Source organism: Python bivittatus, unplaced genomic scaffold, assembly GCF_059951505.1.
Source record: "Python bivittatus isolate LINGU-HERP-01145 unplaced genomic scaffold, Pbiv_v1 ctg000440_np1212, whole genome shotgun sequence".
Classification (NCBI taxonomy): Eukaryota; Metazoa; Chordata; class Lepidosauria; order Squamata; family Pythonidae; genus Python; species Python bivittatus.
In genome coordinates this window covers 1,103,423-1,119,505 of record NW_028277063.1, presented here as the reverse complement: position 1 = coordinate 1,119,505, position 16,083 = coordinate 1,103,423, and the positions used below count along the sequence as shown (strand labels likewise).

General features: G+C 41.6%; 1 protein-coding gene across 2 annotated transcripts; it reads right to left on the bottom strand.

Annotated features, from left to right (window-relative positions):
* Nucleotides 1-2,125: 2,125 nt before the first annotated feature.
* On the bottom strand, nucleotides 2,126-11,829 carry LOC103052549 (sulfotransferase 1C2-like). Of its 2 annotated transcripts, none has more exons than XM_015889719.3 (8): nucleotides 11,738-11,829; nucleotides 8,449-8,614; nucleotides 7,760-7,885; nucleotides 7,465-7,562; nucleotides 6,773-6,899; nucleotides 5,789-5,883; nucleotides 3,811-3,991; nucleotides 2,126-2,347 (listed from the first exon to the last, which is right to left on the bottom strand). In XM_015889719.3, exons 2-8 carry the CDS (start codon nucleotides 8,603-8,605, stop codon nucleotides 2,235-2,237), a joined length of 897 nt encoding a protein of 298 aa, XP_015745205.2. In that variant the 5' UTR covers nucleotides 8,606-8,614; nucleotides 11,738-11,829; the 3' UTR covers nucleotides 2,126-2,234. The 2 variants fall into 2 exon arrangements, with proteins under 2 accessions (XP_015745205.2, XP_087998723.1); XM_088142597.1 differs by lacking the exon at nucleotides 11,738-11,829 and adding an exon at nucleotides 10,106-10,331.
* Nucleotides 11,830-16,083: the final 4,254 nt, after the last annotated feature.

Sequence of the window (16,083 nt, the reverse complement as noted above, 5' to 3'; positions counted from 1 at the left end):
TCTATCAATCACAGAAGTTATATGTAATCACAGGTGACATGTTCCCTGCCTGCTTTATAAAAATGTGGATACTCTTAACTTTGTGGTGGGATGGAGATGTCATTAATTAATTCACATCTCCTAATTATGTAGTCAGAACATTTCCTCTTTGAAAAAAATGGTAATCCCTGGCTAAATTGCTTCAGTTTTTTCCCCAAGACACTGGTGGTTCTTCTCAGTATAATACTCCCATTGCCTCTCGTTCCATTCTGGCCAGACAGTCAGACCTTTCCTTCTCCTACATTGTCACAGAATTTTGTCTTCCTGAGAAAAGCCATAACATAACAATACAATCTGGCAAATGCTTGTGCAGAAGGAAGTCCTTATATTCCATGGGGGTTATTCTGTTTTGTATTTAAAATTGTAGACATCTTAGTGGAAATGTGGCCTGAAACTTTCATTACTTGTTTCCAAACAGGACTTTGTTTCCTTCCAAATTTTATTTCAGACATTTCCCTTAGCTGATTTTTGGTTTTATAAAAACAAAATCACAAAAAAGGTGCCTCAGTTTTTCTGATATCCATAAACATCAAATTAAAAACACCATTGAAAACTACATTTTTTTATAACTAAACCCATTCCCTCGTGCCACTAAAAAGGTAAAACCTCATTTGAGTTGAACTCAACACATGGTGACTCAACAATACACAAGTGGTTTGCCTTTGCCACCCTTGAGATTTTTTTTACTTTCCAGTCTCATACAAACCTGGTATTTCTTGGTGGTCTCCCATCAAAGACTAACCAGGCTCATCTCTGCTTAGCTTTTCAAGATCAGCCAAAGTTGGTTAGGTGCTTCCGTTGTGGGCTGTATTATGAAGGCTTCCTCCTTGCAGCCTAAGAAACTGTTATTGTGTTCTTCTGTTTTTTACCTCTCAACAGGTGTAGATGCCCCCAAGCTGCCTCTAGTTCCCTCAAAAGATGCGGGCGAGAACTTTGCCAAAGGACCAGAGAAATATGGCCAAGAAACACCACATTTGAAGAGCCACCATCGTCTTCTGGTGTTTCAGTCTAAGATAACTACCGATGTTCATCCAGAGAAAGAGCCTCCATATGCCCCCAAAGTTGAGCAGTGCTATTGCCAGATTAACTGGCCACAAGCAGTGCTGCAAAGGTGGGCCATCGAGAAGGCAAACCGGGAGAAGAACCTCAGCCAGGTCTTCAGCCAAGGACAAACCTTTAGGAATAGAGAACCAGAAGCTAAGAAAGGGGACCTCCAGGAGAGCCCTGAAATGGCATCACAACCTCAATGCTCAGATGATTAAAGAACATGGAATTATATTGGCCCTTGTTGTAAGAATGTAGTCCAGACTTTATGGGATTGGTTCATTTCAGACCCACAGTTCTCAGACCCATCTGCAGGTTGTGTTCAACTAACAAAAATTGATATCCCTTGAAGGGCTTTGTGTGGGCAGGGACATTTTGTTTTAAATGTGTTTCTAGCCTTTAAGTTTTTGTAATAAAAATAAAAGCAGTCCTGGTGATGTCTCATAATCTAGAACAGGAATGGGCAGCCTGTTTATGACCTAAGCGCTACTCTGTAAATTTTTCAACCACGAAGAGTCCTAGGAAGCATGATAGTTAAGCTGTTCTATCACTGAAAAAAGTGATTCTAGAATTTCCAGCCTCATTAAAAATAAAAACTGAAACTTTACATCACTGCAGGCAGATTTCATCAGCAGGATCCAAGGTGGTTCTGAGACCCACCAAAATGGGGCTGGGGTCTGCATGTGGTCCATGAGATGTTGGCCCTTCATCTAGAATGAGGCTGATCCAAATTTGGGATTTAGGATTCTGTATAAGCAATGTTCATCCATCAGTTGAAGCAGTCAGTGTATTTTTTTAAGTCCCAGAATAATCAGAAATGCTAACTTAAGGTAATTGTTTTTTAAATTATTTAATGAGATAAGGGTCTACAGAGCTAGAACAAGTAAAGCTCCTGAAAACATGGACTAAGATTAATCTTCTTCCAGATTTCCAACACTATAGGAGGAGAATCATGTTAGACTAGTATTTCTCAACCCTAGCAACATTAAGATATGTGGACTTCAACTCCCAGAATTCCCCAAACAGCATGCTGGCTGGGGAATTCTGGGAGTTGAAGTCCACATATCAATGTTGCTAAGGTTGAGAAACACTGTTAGACTATGGTAGGAAAAAAACAAATGAAATGAAGTGAAGTGAAAGCAGAAGGGACCTTAGAGCTCCATAGTGAAAGTCAAGGTAGGGTCTGACATTTTTCTCTGGAAGTCTTCATCGAACCGCTCATTCTGAGCCACTGTGAAGTGGTTCTTCCAGTCACCAACCGTCCCTGTAAGGCAATCACACCATATAGTTTGCTTGGAAATTTTAATAGATGCTTTCTACAGGAGCCTTAGAGATGGTGAAAAAGCACACTTGACATTAATTTCCTCTGATCTTACTGTACTGCAGTTACCAACAAGAGGTAGCCGTAATAAGAATCTCCTGGTGGGAAACCTTTTTAAGTTTGGCCTTTCAAAGATACTAAATTGTCATGCATTACTGTATCTAATTTGCCACCTCCTTCCTATAGTGTACCCTAATTGGCTAATGCACAAGTATGAAAGCTAGTAGCCCACGTGCTAGAAGATGAGCAGACAGGTCAGGGTGGCTTGCAAAGGGAGTCTAACCAGGCAGAAAAGTGGGGTGCTCTCAGAACCCTTCATGACCCTTTTGCTCAGCAAATGCTGAAAATATTAGAGAATAAAACGATATTAAACTGTCCCAAGGCTGACCCTTTCTAAGCAAGCTCTGTGACCACCTAAGGATCTGCAAACATCTCATCCTCCCCTTTTGCGCTCTCAGATTTTGGTAAAACAATGTCAAATTTAGCAGAACGATATTTGTATGTCTGGCAGAGTTTTATCACAGTTAAGGAAGTAAGGAGAACACCCACGTTCTCTGGCAATATCTTCGTTTCTGCAAACAGGAAAGTGATTAACTGAGCAAGGCAGTGACTCTGAGGATGCGTCCATTTCATTGGTGCTCTTTAATAATTCTTGTAATTTTAGTTTCATCCTGAAAAGCCTCTCAGTGCCTTGTAGGCCCCTCCTTCCTCTGATCCTTTCTGCTTTTCCCTCTTTCTGCATTCACTCAAGTGCATTCCCTGCTGAATTATGTAATATCTTTTTCTTTTCCCTGTCTTTTCAGTTGTCTCTGCAGTACTGTTAGGCCAATCAATCATATCTTAGCCAAAGTAGAAAAGCCTCCGATCCTTTCTGGTGGAACGTACTCCTTTGCTGGAGCCTAAAGAGTTGCTGACTTTCTCCACTGCACAACCCCATTGTGATAAAGTTGGCAGGAGGGAATGGGGAGACTGTTGGCCATCCCCCTTCCTTTTATTTCACTGATTATATTAAATTCCCCATTGACTGTTAACTGCTTAAGATCTCTCTGTTGGTCTGCAGACTGTACATTGTAACTCTTCAATATCAAGCAATTATTTGATTTCCCTGTACGCCATCAGCCTCAAACATTTTTTGATATTTTGTATCTATTGATATGTTGTATCGATTGACTATTAATAATAGCTTCATTTTTGGATTTCCTGAATGCCTAAGCCTGTTTAATAACCTATAATGTCTGGTCCCTGATAAATTGGCATGGAAGGATGCCCCAGTTCCTTACACGCATATTCCAAAATACAGATTAAGGACCTGTACGTCACTAGCACTCCTCTACATTTCTTGAAATGTAGGATACTTAAGCACAGTTCACTTCGAGTGACCTGACTTGGAGTGGGAATAGGTGTACCTTTCCGCATGAATGGAGAAATGGATTGGTCCATGGTAGAGAGGGACACACCAGCCCGGTTGACCATGGGGTTGTGCTTCATGACTTCAAATGAGGTATGATGGACAATCTTGTCCAGAATTGCCATGTCTAGTTGCTTCCCTATAAACTGCATCACCTTCTGGATTTCACACTTAGGGTCCTGTAGGAGATGGAACGTAGCAGAGGTGGGTAAAAGGGAGGCAGAAAAGAATGGATCATGGAACTTTATTGAAAAAGACTTGAGAGAACATGGGTGAGGGCACTTCCACCAGACCCCAAACCTTCCAAACCGATTCATGGTGTGCCATGATTACCTTACCACCACCAGTTTGCAACAATGCTCAACTGTGAAAAGTTCCCTCCTGGCTGTCCAAGAGAAACACATAAGTCGGCAGCCTGCTAGCAACCCATCCTCATGCTAACAAAAATGACCAGCCACAATGAGCAACTCTGCAAAGCCACAACCCTATTTACTTTAAAAAGATGACTGAAAGAATGCCATGGCCCCACATACCTTAATTCGAGCAGGGAGGCAGAATGAGGCAAAAAAAAAAAAAATCTTGCCCATGACTGCAGTGATTCCTACTCTGCAGTAGCCGAACTGGAAATTCATAGGCTCTGCTATTCAATAGAGATGACGACTTGGGATCACATGGACACAGCTGATCTGGGAGCAACTGAAATGCAGTAGGCGGAGGGGGTTTTTACGTGTTGCCTCTTGGCCTAGCTACTTGTAGGACATAGTTCTGAAAACTGGCAATGGCTGGCGTTGTGATGGAAGGGAATTATGAAGGCCGAGCTCAGGGAGACAAACATTTTCTTAGCTCGCCAGAACCGCGTGGGAGGATCAAGAGGATGAGACTGGCACCTCCCTGAGGAATTCACACTGTTGTGGCTGGAGGACTTTGGGAACTGGGGTTTCAGTCTGGGAAGATTTTTGCTAGAGGTTGTAGCTAATAAACATAGCTGAACTGAATTAGCATTGTCTCTTGGCGTTCCTTGGGCTAGGCCTGACAAGAATCTTCCCAGACTAAAACCCCAGTTCCCAAAGTCCTCCAGCCACAACAGTGTGAATTCCTCAGGGAGGTGCCAGTCTCATCCTCTTGATCCTCCCACGCGGTTCTGGCGAGCTAAGAAAATGTTTGTCTCCCTGAGCTCGGCCTTCATAATTCCATTCCATCACAGGCGTGAAGGTATGGCAGTTCTTCTCATGTGTCCAAATCCAGACAGGATGGACAACTCACTCTGCAGCAATATACTGTAAACTGCAAGAATCATATTATTGGGGTGTTGTTCTTTAAATCCCATGGAGTTGGGTACAGTGGGCTAAGTCACGAACCCCTACTGTAATGTCAAAGAAGCAAGGGAATAAAAGTGGAGTTTGCAAGATCAAGTCCAAGAACTTTCAGATAAGACAAAAAGGAAGGAGGCAAACAGGACAAAGGGTGGAAGGAAACTTTGGGAAAGCTATTGCAAGACCTCGTGGTTCCATACACAGTTTGGGGAATTTTTGTTGAGAGCACACTGAGCTGCCCTCACAAAACGGTTAATTGGAAAAACTTATGTATTCCCAAAAAAGTTGCCTTGGTGAATATAGCCAGAAAGGACATCAATTTACTAGAAATCAAACAGTTGAGTTGCCCCTTCTTCCACATTTTCTGAGTCACAAGATCCTCTCTAGCACCCAGTTTATTTTCATAAATTTTCCAAGCAAGTGGGCACTTTTCCCAAAAGGGAAGATCATTGTTGGGCTTTAAAAAATGAAAGAAAATTTTAAGGATCCCATAAAGAGGAAAGGAATTTTTATTTTCAAGATCCCCATTTTTCATTGGATTCCATTTTTGCAGAAATGGACAATCTATTCATCTCACCTCACCCCTGCAGGAGAAAGGAGCTAGAGAGAGAGAGGATGATTCTCCAGCTCTATTTCCATTCAGACTTTCCTTCCAGAACTCACTTTTTTAATGTCTTCATAAAAGAGATACAGAACCCGGTGAGTATCTTTTGCTTTCCACCAATCCTTTACATGATTGTACCACGAGCCCCAGGCCACTGGAAGATGCAGAACAGAGAAAAGTAGGGAGCCATCAGGTTCCCAGTGAAGTTCTCAGCAAGAGACATAACAACATTATTCTCAAATGTTGAGGCCTCCTGCTCTTTTCCACTCATACCCTGAAAACATTGCAGAATGGCCCCCAATCCTGTTGAAGTTCACCATGAGAAAGGTGAAAATTCCACCCTCGTTGTCTATCGCATGTCATCACAGACTTAGAGTTGGAAGGAGCCATTTATATCCTTAAGTCCAACTCAGGAGCCAGTCTGGTGTAGTGGGTAAGGTACCAGGCTAGAAACCGGGAGACCATGAGTTCTAGTCTTGCCTTAGGCACGAAGCCAGCTGGGTGACCTTGGACTGGTCGCTTTCTTTCAGCCCTAGGAAGAAACCAATGGCTAACTACTTCTGAAATCTTGCCAAGAAAACCACAGGGACTTGTCCAGGCAGTTGCCAGGAATAAAAAAATTGACTCAAAGGCGTACACACACAGACAAAAAAAGTCTGACCCACTACTTATTGTTTTATTTGATTGTTGTTCGCTGCCCAGAGTTACTTCTGGTGAGGTGAGCAGCTATATAAAATTGATAAATAAAACAAACAAATCCAGATTAAACCATCCCAGATTGACAACTGTTTAGCCTCCACCTGAACACATCCCATAGAGCTGAACTCACCCAGGCAACTGCTTCTGCTATCAATCTGCTTTCACTGCAGATTTTCCCTCTAACATTCAACTGTAGTTTACTTTCTTGTAATGTAAGGCTTACTACCAAATATGCCTAACAAACATTTTACGTATGGAACCTGGTCTTTACCTTACTGAAATTCCCCACCTCCCAAATTACCTGTTACTTAAAAAAAAAAATGAGACGGGGGTGCTTTGCTTACCTTTGCCTGCCATGAAAGTCTCCAAATATTCCTCCCATGTTCCAGGATGAGGCATTCTTTTGTTCATTCTTTGGAAATGGAAATAGGACACCAGGCAGTCCTTGGGATTTCTTGCCATATAAATGAACTGAGGGGATACAGCAGAAGACACAGTCCTGGATTAACCATTAAGCAAAAGAAGCATCAGGGGAAGGGGGGCACCACAGAGTTTTTCCTCTTAGCTATCATGCCCTTAACTCTTTCACGGCCATGCTCAATTCTAGTTTTCAACACTTAGTGAATTTTAATGTCTTGCCAGTTAAGCAAGGGAAGGGCTGAGGGGCACCATTGTTGAGCTGTGCTTAGGGCATCAGTTCACCTTAATCCAGCCCTGAGAAGAAACATATTTCTATGTGATAGCAGATAAGAGATGTGTCCCCAAAGGTATACAATTGGCCATCTGTGGCATCTGGGTAAGAAGAATTTCACTCCATTCAGACAAATGGGAATGTGAAGGAACTGCTCCACTTGCAGCCCAACCTACTTCACAGGACTGTTGTGGTAGGGGACAAAGGGAACAGCCACCGTGACAGATGCTGCCTTGAGATGGGAGATCAATCTAACAAATTATAATAATGTAGTCAATGACTCAGTCCATATTTAGTTTGATCTTGTGGTCTTCTGGAGAATGTTTGGGCATCAGCAAGAATTACCTTGCAGTTCTCTGTCCAGAATGACTGAGGGAGCAGCCGGACAGGAAGGTGAGTCTTGAGGGTCCTTGGAGAGGGCATCATTTCGGCTTGCTCCACTCCTGCTTAAAGGACACAGAAGACAAAAGGGATGAGAATCCGTATTTGAACCTGAATCGATAACCAGGACATGTCTGGGAACTGTGCTTTTACAGATTTGCTGAAGATCTGTGGCTAGGCATCTTTAGCTGCTCCCCTTGCCCTGCCAAACAACTGCTCCCAGATTTCTGTGTAGAAAAGCCAGGCTAGTCAGATCTACCTGAGGTTTGAAATGGTCTTGCCCATTCAATGAATGGATGTCGATAATTCACAGGGGCTCTCTGACATTTCTCCAGGTCTCCTTCTTGTTGGATCATATCCACTATCTCTTGTATCCAAGTGGTACCTGGGGAGTGGGTGAGAGAGAGAGATCAACATTCGTATATTCTGTGCTATGCATAAGTGATCTATGCCTGAAGTCGATCAACATAAGCTGAAATCTGCAATCACACACGTTTCACCAGTGCACACTTATCTGCAGGTTTTCTGTCACTTCTGCTAGCCTTGAGATGGGGAAAGGAATTATGCAACCCCAGAAACCTTCTGTTTGGTCATCCTCAGAGAGATTTAGCAAAGCATCACAAGAACAATTTCAGCTTGTAACTCAGAAAGGTTGGAAATTGGATTTTGCAAAGGATCAGCAAATCAGATTAAATTCTTTCTAACAATACAAGAACACACATTCTTACTCAATCTAATGTGAACACGCTCTCTTGGAAAACCCAGCATAGTTATATTGGCTCAATAATGGGACCTGTCCAAAGTCATGAGGAGTTGTTTTCCTCTATAAGCACTTTGGGTGCTTTACCCCAAAGTAGTGCATATAAATTTAATTAATACATATGTACGTATGTATGTACATAAAAAAAGATTCCCAAACTGGACATGACTTTGCCCCTAGATTCTTACCTGATTTGGGGTAAGTACAAAGAAGTAAGTCATCTGGCTTGGCTAGGAAGCACTGGATCCGGTCCCATTCATTACAAGTGTCTTTTGGTAAGGGAAACCCTTCCACTTCGCCTAGTTCAGGGCGTTTCTCTGATGTAGGATCTTTCCCTTGCTCCATGGATGTTAGCTATAATGTGATGGACGAGAGAGGCAAAAACTCTGGGGGGAAAAAAGAGTTCTCCTTTCCTGGAGATCTTCAGAGATTCTTTAGTGGATGCTAGACTAGATCACCTCCAAGATCCCTTCCAACTCTGATTATATGTTTGTAGGGGGAAAACTGTATTACTAGTAAAAGTCTTGAATTAACAGTCTTCAGTTTAATGGACTTCAGATTTAAAGGGAAAAGAACGCAGAGTTCCTTTCCGTTTAGCAGACAATCATCCCCATTTAGTGGACAAAGTCCACTAAGTCCAATTCCACCCAGATAATTAACATCATTTATGTAATTATGTGGTGTAATTATGTAAATGGAATAAATTTAAGCAAATAATATACATTTGGATTTAATAGACATCCCATTTTCCCTAAATGCATCATTCAATCATTTTACTGTATTTTTCTCAAGTCATAGAAGAAGAAATTATGTGTACTCAGATCAGTTTATCATTTTTTTTTTCCTTCCAGGAAGAAAAATTTGTGATTTTGGCAGCTTCCTGACTTGCAAAATTTCAGGATGGGCAGCTATATCTAGCTCAGAGTTGTGATGCTAGCCAAGGTTTCAAAGCTAAACATCACTCAAGTGCTTTGTTTGTGTTAGAAAAGCTTTTCTGACTACCCATCCCTTTGGGGGGAAATTGTCTTAAATTCAGGGTGGTCTGTCTTTCAGATAAATGTGGTAAGTTTCTTACCTAATCTCTTCCTCTACTCTTTCATTTACTTTTAAGCCTAAAGTGATTGGCTGTTAGAACTGTCAATCACAGCATGGTACACAGGCACCTCCTCCCAGCTTATATTCTGGAAGGAGGGGGGGGGAACTGAGGGGAGAGGGATTTGGGAGGTGAGGGTGGAAGGAGGTTTGAAGGAAGCTTGGAGTCCAAACCCTAAGACAGTGGTAGCTCCAAGATGGGATGCTGGATTCTCTTTGGATTCTCATACAACTAATCCTTGCTTAATGACCACTATTGGGACTGGCAGCTCAGTCGCTAAGCAAGACATCACGTGACCATGACTTGTGATTTTACTGCCAGCTTCTCCATTGATTCTGCTTGTCAGAAGTCAGCTGCGAAGCACACAAATGGTGAACACATGACTGCGGAACACTGAAATGGTCGTAATTGTGAGGACCGGTCGTAAAGTTACTTTTTCAGCACTGTTGTAACTTTGAACAATTGCTAAACAGGGCAGTCATTAAGCGAGGACTACCTGTAGTGTCTTCTGGGTTCTCTCTACCTTTTGAGATTGGCAAAATGAAGGTGATAAATGTGCCATTTTCAGACTGCTTTTAGGTGGTTGAAACAATAAGGGGATGGAAGTGCCCTTGGCTTAATTTCCAAACGTTTTAGGCACATGCATGAAAAAGTCATTTGCGAATAATGCAGTGATAAACTTGCTTGCAAATATCTTTTCTTTCTCCCTCTCTCTTATACACACCAGCTACACAGCATGAGTTGTGACTCACCCAATGTTTAACGTGGAAAAAAATCTCCAAAATGCCGTGAAAGTGTCTCAAGACACTGAGCAAAAGACTGGATCTAACACATTCTAAAATTCTTCCTCCACCCCATTCGAGAATGTTCAGTCCGCCAGAGTCAACAACTTCCAAGATTCCCACATACTTTTTAATCTTATATTTGTGTGTGCGCATGTGTGCGCGTGCACACACATTTCTACCTTTGGTCCTTTTGCTGCTCTATTTCAAACACACCCTGTTATGGACTCTTTCTCCTTTGTGTATGAATAGTTATTGCTCTAGATGTCTAGAAAGTCCCCCCCACCCCCCAGTCGCCCTTAATTTGTTGGCAATTTCAGTTTGATTGGGTATGTTTTTAGTACAATCGCTGGCTGAAAAACACAGTCCAGTCTTCAGTGACATTGTAGGACAGCTGTGTTAGTCTATTGTGGCAAAAAAAAAAAAAAGTCAGAAGGAGCTTGGTAACATCTTTTCCAGCTAACATTTTTTAAATTAAATGGCATAAGGTTTTGTGAACTTGTTAGTTAGAAAAGATGCTACCTGACTCCTTCTGGACTTCAATGGACAATCCCAGGACTTCTACGAACAGAACTTATCCCTTGTTATCCTGGAATTCCAAACCATCACTCAACAGAGATTATGCCAACAGTGGGCAAATTTTGGATCCAGGATCATCCCTGACTCCTGTTTTTGGAGTTTCATGGAACCTCTTTGATCAAATCAAATCACATTCCCCAGAATCAGCAACATATTATTGCATCATTTAGAGTTGGGGAGTATATGGAAATTGTAATGTAAGCTCCACTATTTTAACAATTAAAAAAAAAATTAAGGAAAAACAAATGCTATTGCCTCAAAAGGGGAGAAAAGGAAGATCACAGCCCTAGGCACTGTCATGTGTCATGTCACTGTGTCCTTCAACCAGCAGAAGGTTGCTCATCTCTGATTTATGAAGAGCCTAACCAGCAATCAGTTATATTTCCACACACATTTTGCTCCTCACCCTCCCATCTTTTACTTGACTTTCCCATCATTCCTCCTTAAGTTTTCATTCCCAGCTTGACTGTGTGGTAGAGTTTCAACAGCTGTAGAAGAGGTAGAGATGTGGTAATAACTACATGGTGGATTCCATGAAGCTACCCGGAGTCACACTTATCTCAGAGACTTTACTCCTATATGAAGGTATAAAGAAATCATACTTCTGCTGCTGACCTTCCATGCCAGCGCCAAGTACTGTATCTGTTTCTTCAATATACATCTAGTTTTATCAACCTGGTGTTCCTTTGGCCATGGTGGCTATAGATGATAGTTGACTAAATGGTAGTTCACAATGCCCCTTATGGTATTGTGAAGCTCTCTCTGAGTGGATTTCATTGTCTCTTACCCACTTTGTCCTTTGTTGACCATTGTCCCAACCCAATATTAAGCAGCACAGAAAAACTCTACAATCCCTTCTCCATTCAGTTTCCTGTGGAGTAATACAGTTCAGCTTGCAAGCATGCTTTCTGGATTCTATCACATGGCTGGCTGGGGAATTCTGGGAGTTGAAGTCCACTCATCTTAAAGTGGCCAAGTTTGGACAACACTGACTTAAAGTCAAGCCTGCAGATGTGGACTTACCTGGCCTTCTCTGACAATCAACCCTTGAGGATCACTTGAAATGGGAACCTGCTGAAGTGTTGCTTCCACAAGTATAATGCCACCCAACTTGGTGTAGGTAATTAGATTGCATAAGCCAATCACATTTTCAGTGTCCAAGAAACTTCTTGAAGGAGCCGGTATCTGGTTCCAAAGTCCATTTGTTTTCACTGTTTGGTCAGTGAAATGGTGATGAATTATTGCAATACACTTTCTAACAAATGGAGTCGGGCCAAGTCTTTGTGACAAACTGAGATCACTGAATTTTGGAATTTCCATGGCTTAGTATTTCTCAATATTGTGCATCTCATACAAGTAACAACCAAGCTGGTAGATATGGCACCCTGATGAACCTATTCCCTTCTCAAGGCAATTGCTCATTTTGAATATCCTTAGTGTATTTGAAAAATACTGGCCATCTGGTGTTGACTCCTGGTGACTGCCTGGGCAAGTCCCTGGAGTTTTCTTGACAAGGTTTCTCCGAAGTGTTTGCCCTTGCCTCCTTCCTAGGGCTGAGAGAGGGAGACTGGCCAAGGTCACCCAGCTGGCTTTGTGCTTAAGGCAGAACTAGAACTCACGGTCTCCTGGTTTCTGACTTGATGTCTTAACCACTACACCAAACTGGCTCTCATTCATTCATTCATTCATTCATTCATTCATTCATTCATTCATTCATTCATTCATTCATTCATTCAATGTTATTTATTAGCATCTTTGTACTTCCTAAATGACACGAAGAATTCTACCACGGGTTACTCTACCTTAAAACTGGCATGACATTAGCAATGATCATGGACATCATGCAGCCTCAAACTCAACAGATATTAATTAAAAATTTTTGGAGGTTTTTTTTTTGGAAGGAGGAGGGAGACAAGCCTGTTGGGATCCTCTTCTTAGTACAGAACAGGGCTGTGGTGTGGCTCCTTCATGCCCTTGGCACATCTCTAGCTGGGCCCCATCTGGAGCAGGTCAGCTGCGACTGCGGACACCTTAAAGGGAACCTGGGTGCTATGTAGGAGTTCTCAGGCACAGCTGAATTTGGGAATTAAGAAAGAGGTTGCCTTCTCACTGAGAAAAGGATTTTGTGGTTTAAAAGAAAGAAAAAAACTGGAAACTTCCTTTCCTTTCCTTTGCAGCTCTGGGATACTTTTGCTGTCTTCTTTTCATGGAAGATGGTTTAGCATTCATTCATCCATTTATTGGACAAAGAAGAAAGAAAAATGAAGTTGCGGAATTGTTCAGGAATCCCTGCTCTTGCCTTTTACTCTGAATGTTTTAGGGCCATGTTTATACTTTTCTTGGGAATCTGGCAGGTTAAAAGAAGTCAAAGCTAAATTCTCAGGATTTGGGCAATCAATAAGGTGTCAGCAAAAAGAACATGCTTTTTCCTTCTCTTTCTTGGGGAGGGGAATCTTTAGCATAATTATTGTGATAGAGGATACTGTCAAGGATAACCCTGAACAAAGAGGTCTTGCAACTGGACATCCCAACCTTGAACATTGGAACTATCCATCATCCAGTGTTTCAAGACTTAATCTCTTTTCTTCATGTTCAGTTGAAAAAAATGGGACCTATCTATGAACCCATATGGATGTATATGGAGAGGGAGAGATTACTATTATGGTCCAAGTCAATCTTGACTTCTGATTTGATTAGGTCCATGCTGATCCTTAGCAACGATGTAGATAGACCTTCTCCAGGATCTTCTGTCTACCACCTGGTCCTTCAGCTCTTCCAACAGGGCACCCATTATCTCTATAATGGAGTCTTTCCACCTTGCTGCTGGCTATCCTCTTCTTCTCTTTCCTTCTACTTTCCCTATGTAGATACATTTCCATGCAGTTTAGAAAGATGTATTAACTACTTCTGTGATTCTTGCCCTTTAACAACTAAAAGGAGGGCAGGCATGAATGAAAAAGAAAAAGAGAGGAGTCCCAGATGCTAATAAAAATATTTGATTATTGGCCCAACAGATTTCAGAAAACGATTCCTTTGTCAAGAGCATTATAAAAACAGAGGATATAGCAGTCAGTAGGCAACAGTTTAGTAAACACATTATGCATTTGCCTGACTGCTATTCATATTCTAAAATAAATAATAAAGGCCGAGAAATATTAGCATAGGGCAGTGTTTCTCATCCTTGGCAATTTTAAGATATGTGGACCAACACCCAGAATTCCCCAGTCAGTAAACACTGGTATAGGGAAAGAGAGAGAGAGAGAGAATTAATAGATTAATTATTAAATATATGTGGATTGTTGTGAGTTGCTCCGAGTCATTGAGAATCAGGCAGCATACAAGTTTAATAAATTATTATTATTATTCACATAAATATTAAATAAAGGGGAGAGGGTTAAGTGGTCACATTGACAAATGAATCATGACTACAGCCTTGAAAGGAACTGGCACTTTACTTGCCTCTAAGCTTAAAATACATTGCAAGCGAACATTCACCTTTTTAGGTAATGTTATGTGTTCTGGCATTTCTTCCATCCCAATATAAGAAAATAACCCTGTAAGGAAGCAATTAAATATTATCAGTATTATCAAAGAAGCCCCACTTGAGCCTGTAAAACATTGACAGCATTAGCTGATGTGTAAAGCAAAGGGAATTTTGGTAAAGCCTATCTTTGTCTTAGTTCTATAAAATCATGGTATGGCCGAATGAGGTGGTTGGAACTGGGGACAGCTATTATATAGTTTGTAATAGGAATGAACTTACTGCACTGCAAGACAAAATTGTTCTTAAAGGAAAATATTTCTAATTAATAAAAAGAGAGTATTGTATACCTCTGTTTAATCTTGCCAGTGTTTCTCAACCTTGGCAACTTTAAGATGAGTGGATTTCAACTCCCAGAATTCCCCAGCCAGTTGCTAAGATTGAGAAACACAGTGCTAAGCACTCGCAACTCCAGCCTTATTTTTCTTATCCTTTAAGCAGTATCTTCCATTTTACAAATGTCATTCAGAGGCTAGAAAGCATTAAGAGAGTTCACAGAGGCTGGGAATGCTTGCAGGAGCCAAGCTGAAATGAAGCCTCTTGTTTCAGCTGCAGGCTATCTTTATCATATATGTATGAAAGATAAACCCTGCTTCAGCAAACATCTAGAGGGTTTTTTTTAAAGAGTGTATATAGGCAGGTGTATAGAGGTGACCTTGTCAAAATTGTATTCTTGGATTCTAAAGCCTTCAACAAAGATCCTCATTAAGGACTCCTGAGTAACTTGGAAGGTTTTAAAAGGGGTTGGATAAATTCATTTTCTTGACATGCATAATACACAGTCTCAGCTGGTTGTTCACTTTCAGGATCCTGCTTTTCATTCTTGACTCTTGACCATCAATAGAAAGGATGGATGAAAGCACTATTCGTATCCAGAGCCGTCATCTTTCCTACCCAGGACTTCAGTTTCTAGTATATGTCCTCTTATATATCTGTCCCTATATGGAGAATCAGCAATGATGATTATCAGTTTTCCACCACATCCTGGAGACATGTACCCCAATAACAGCAGTCTCCCACCACCACCATCACCCCTTTGTTTTCTTCTCACTGGAGAACTTAAGTTCTGTGATGTCTGCAGAACTGAGAGTCCTTTCCCTTGCTCTAGGATGGGATGATAGAAACTACCTCAGGAGATTAGCGTTCACTTTCCTTGCCTAGAATTTTCAACTGGTTGGTCAGAGGAATTGTTCATCTGCTGTTTTATCTTCTACTCCCAATGGGATGCCTTGTTGGGGTCCTCCTCCCTTCTGCTCTGCCCCTGGACATCTTCCTGCGCCCTGTCCTCCTTGGAGATCTCATTCTGCTGGCATGAATGGTGAGCTGTCTGCACAGTATCTGGTACTGTTAGCAATGATCAGGTTAGTTTTGAGTCATGGGGTGTTTGCTTGAAGCGCCTATATTAGCATAGGAATTTGATGACCTTGTGTTACCCACAGCAGCCTGCTATTACGTGGAGACTGCTGGTTTTTTTAACAGAGAGGTTTGCATTGTCAGCTAAAGAATAAAGCTATTTGTATTCACTCCTGGATGTCCCCTTGTTAAATATTTGTCTGAAGAACAAGCTGAACGTTCTTCACCTTCTCTGAGGAATCTCAAAGAAGAAAGGTTGACCTCCGCTTGGTTCAGCTTCTTCTCCAGCGAGAAGCTTGCATTTGTCACAGATGTAATCCAGGTTCCCCAGGCAAGTCTCTTCCAGGTCCATCCTTCTGGCAGAGTCTGAGATTTGCTTGTACCTCTCCATGACAACTCTCCCCCCCAAAACACCTTCCTTGTTCCTGTTTGGTCTCCTGTTCACTCACTCTGGCCACTGCTCTTTTTAAAAAAA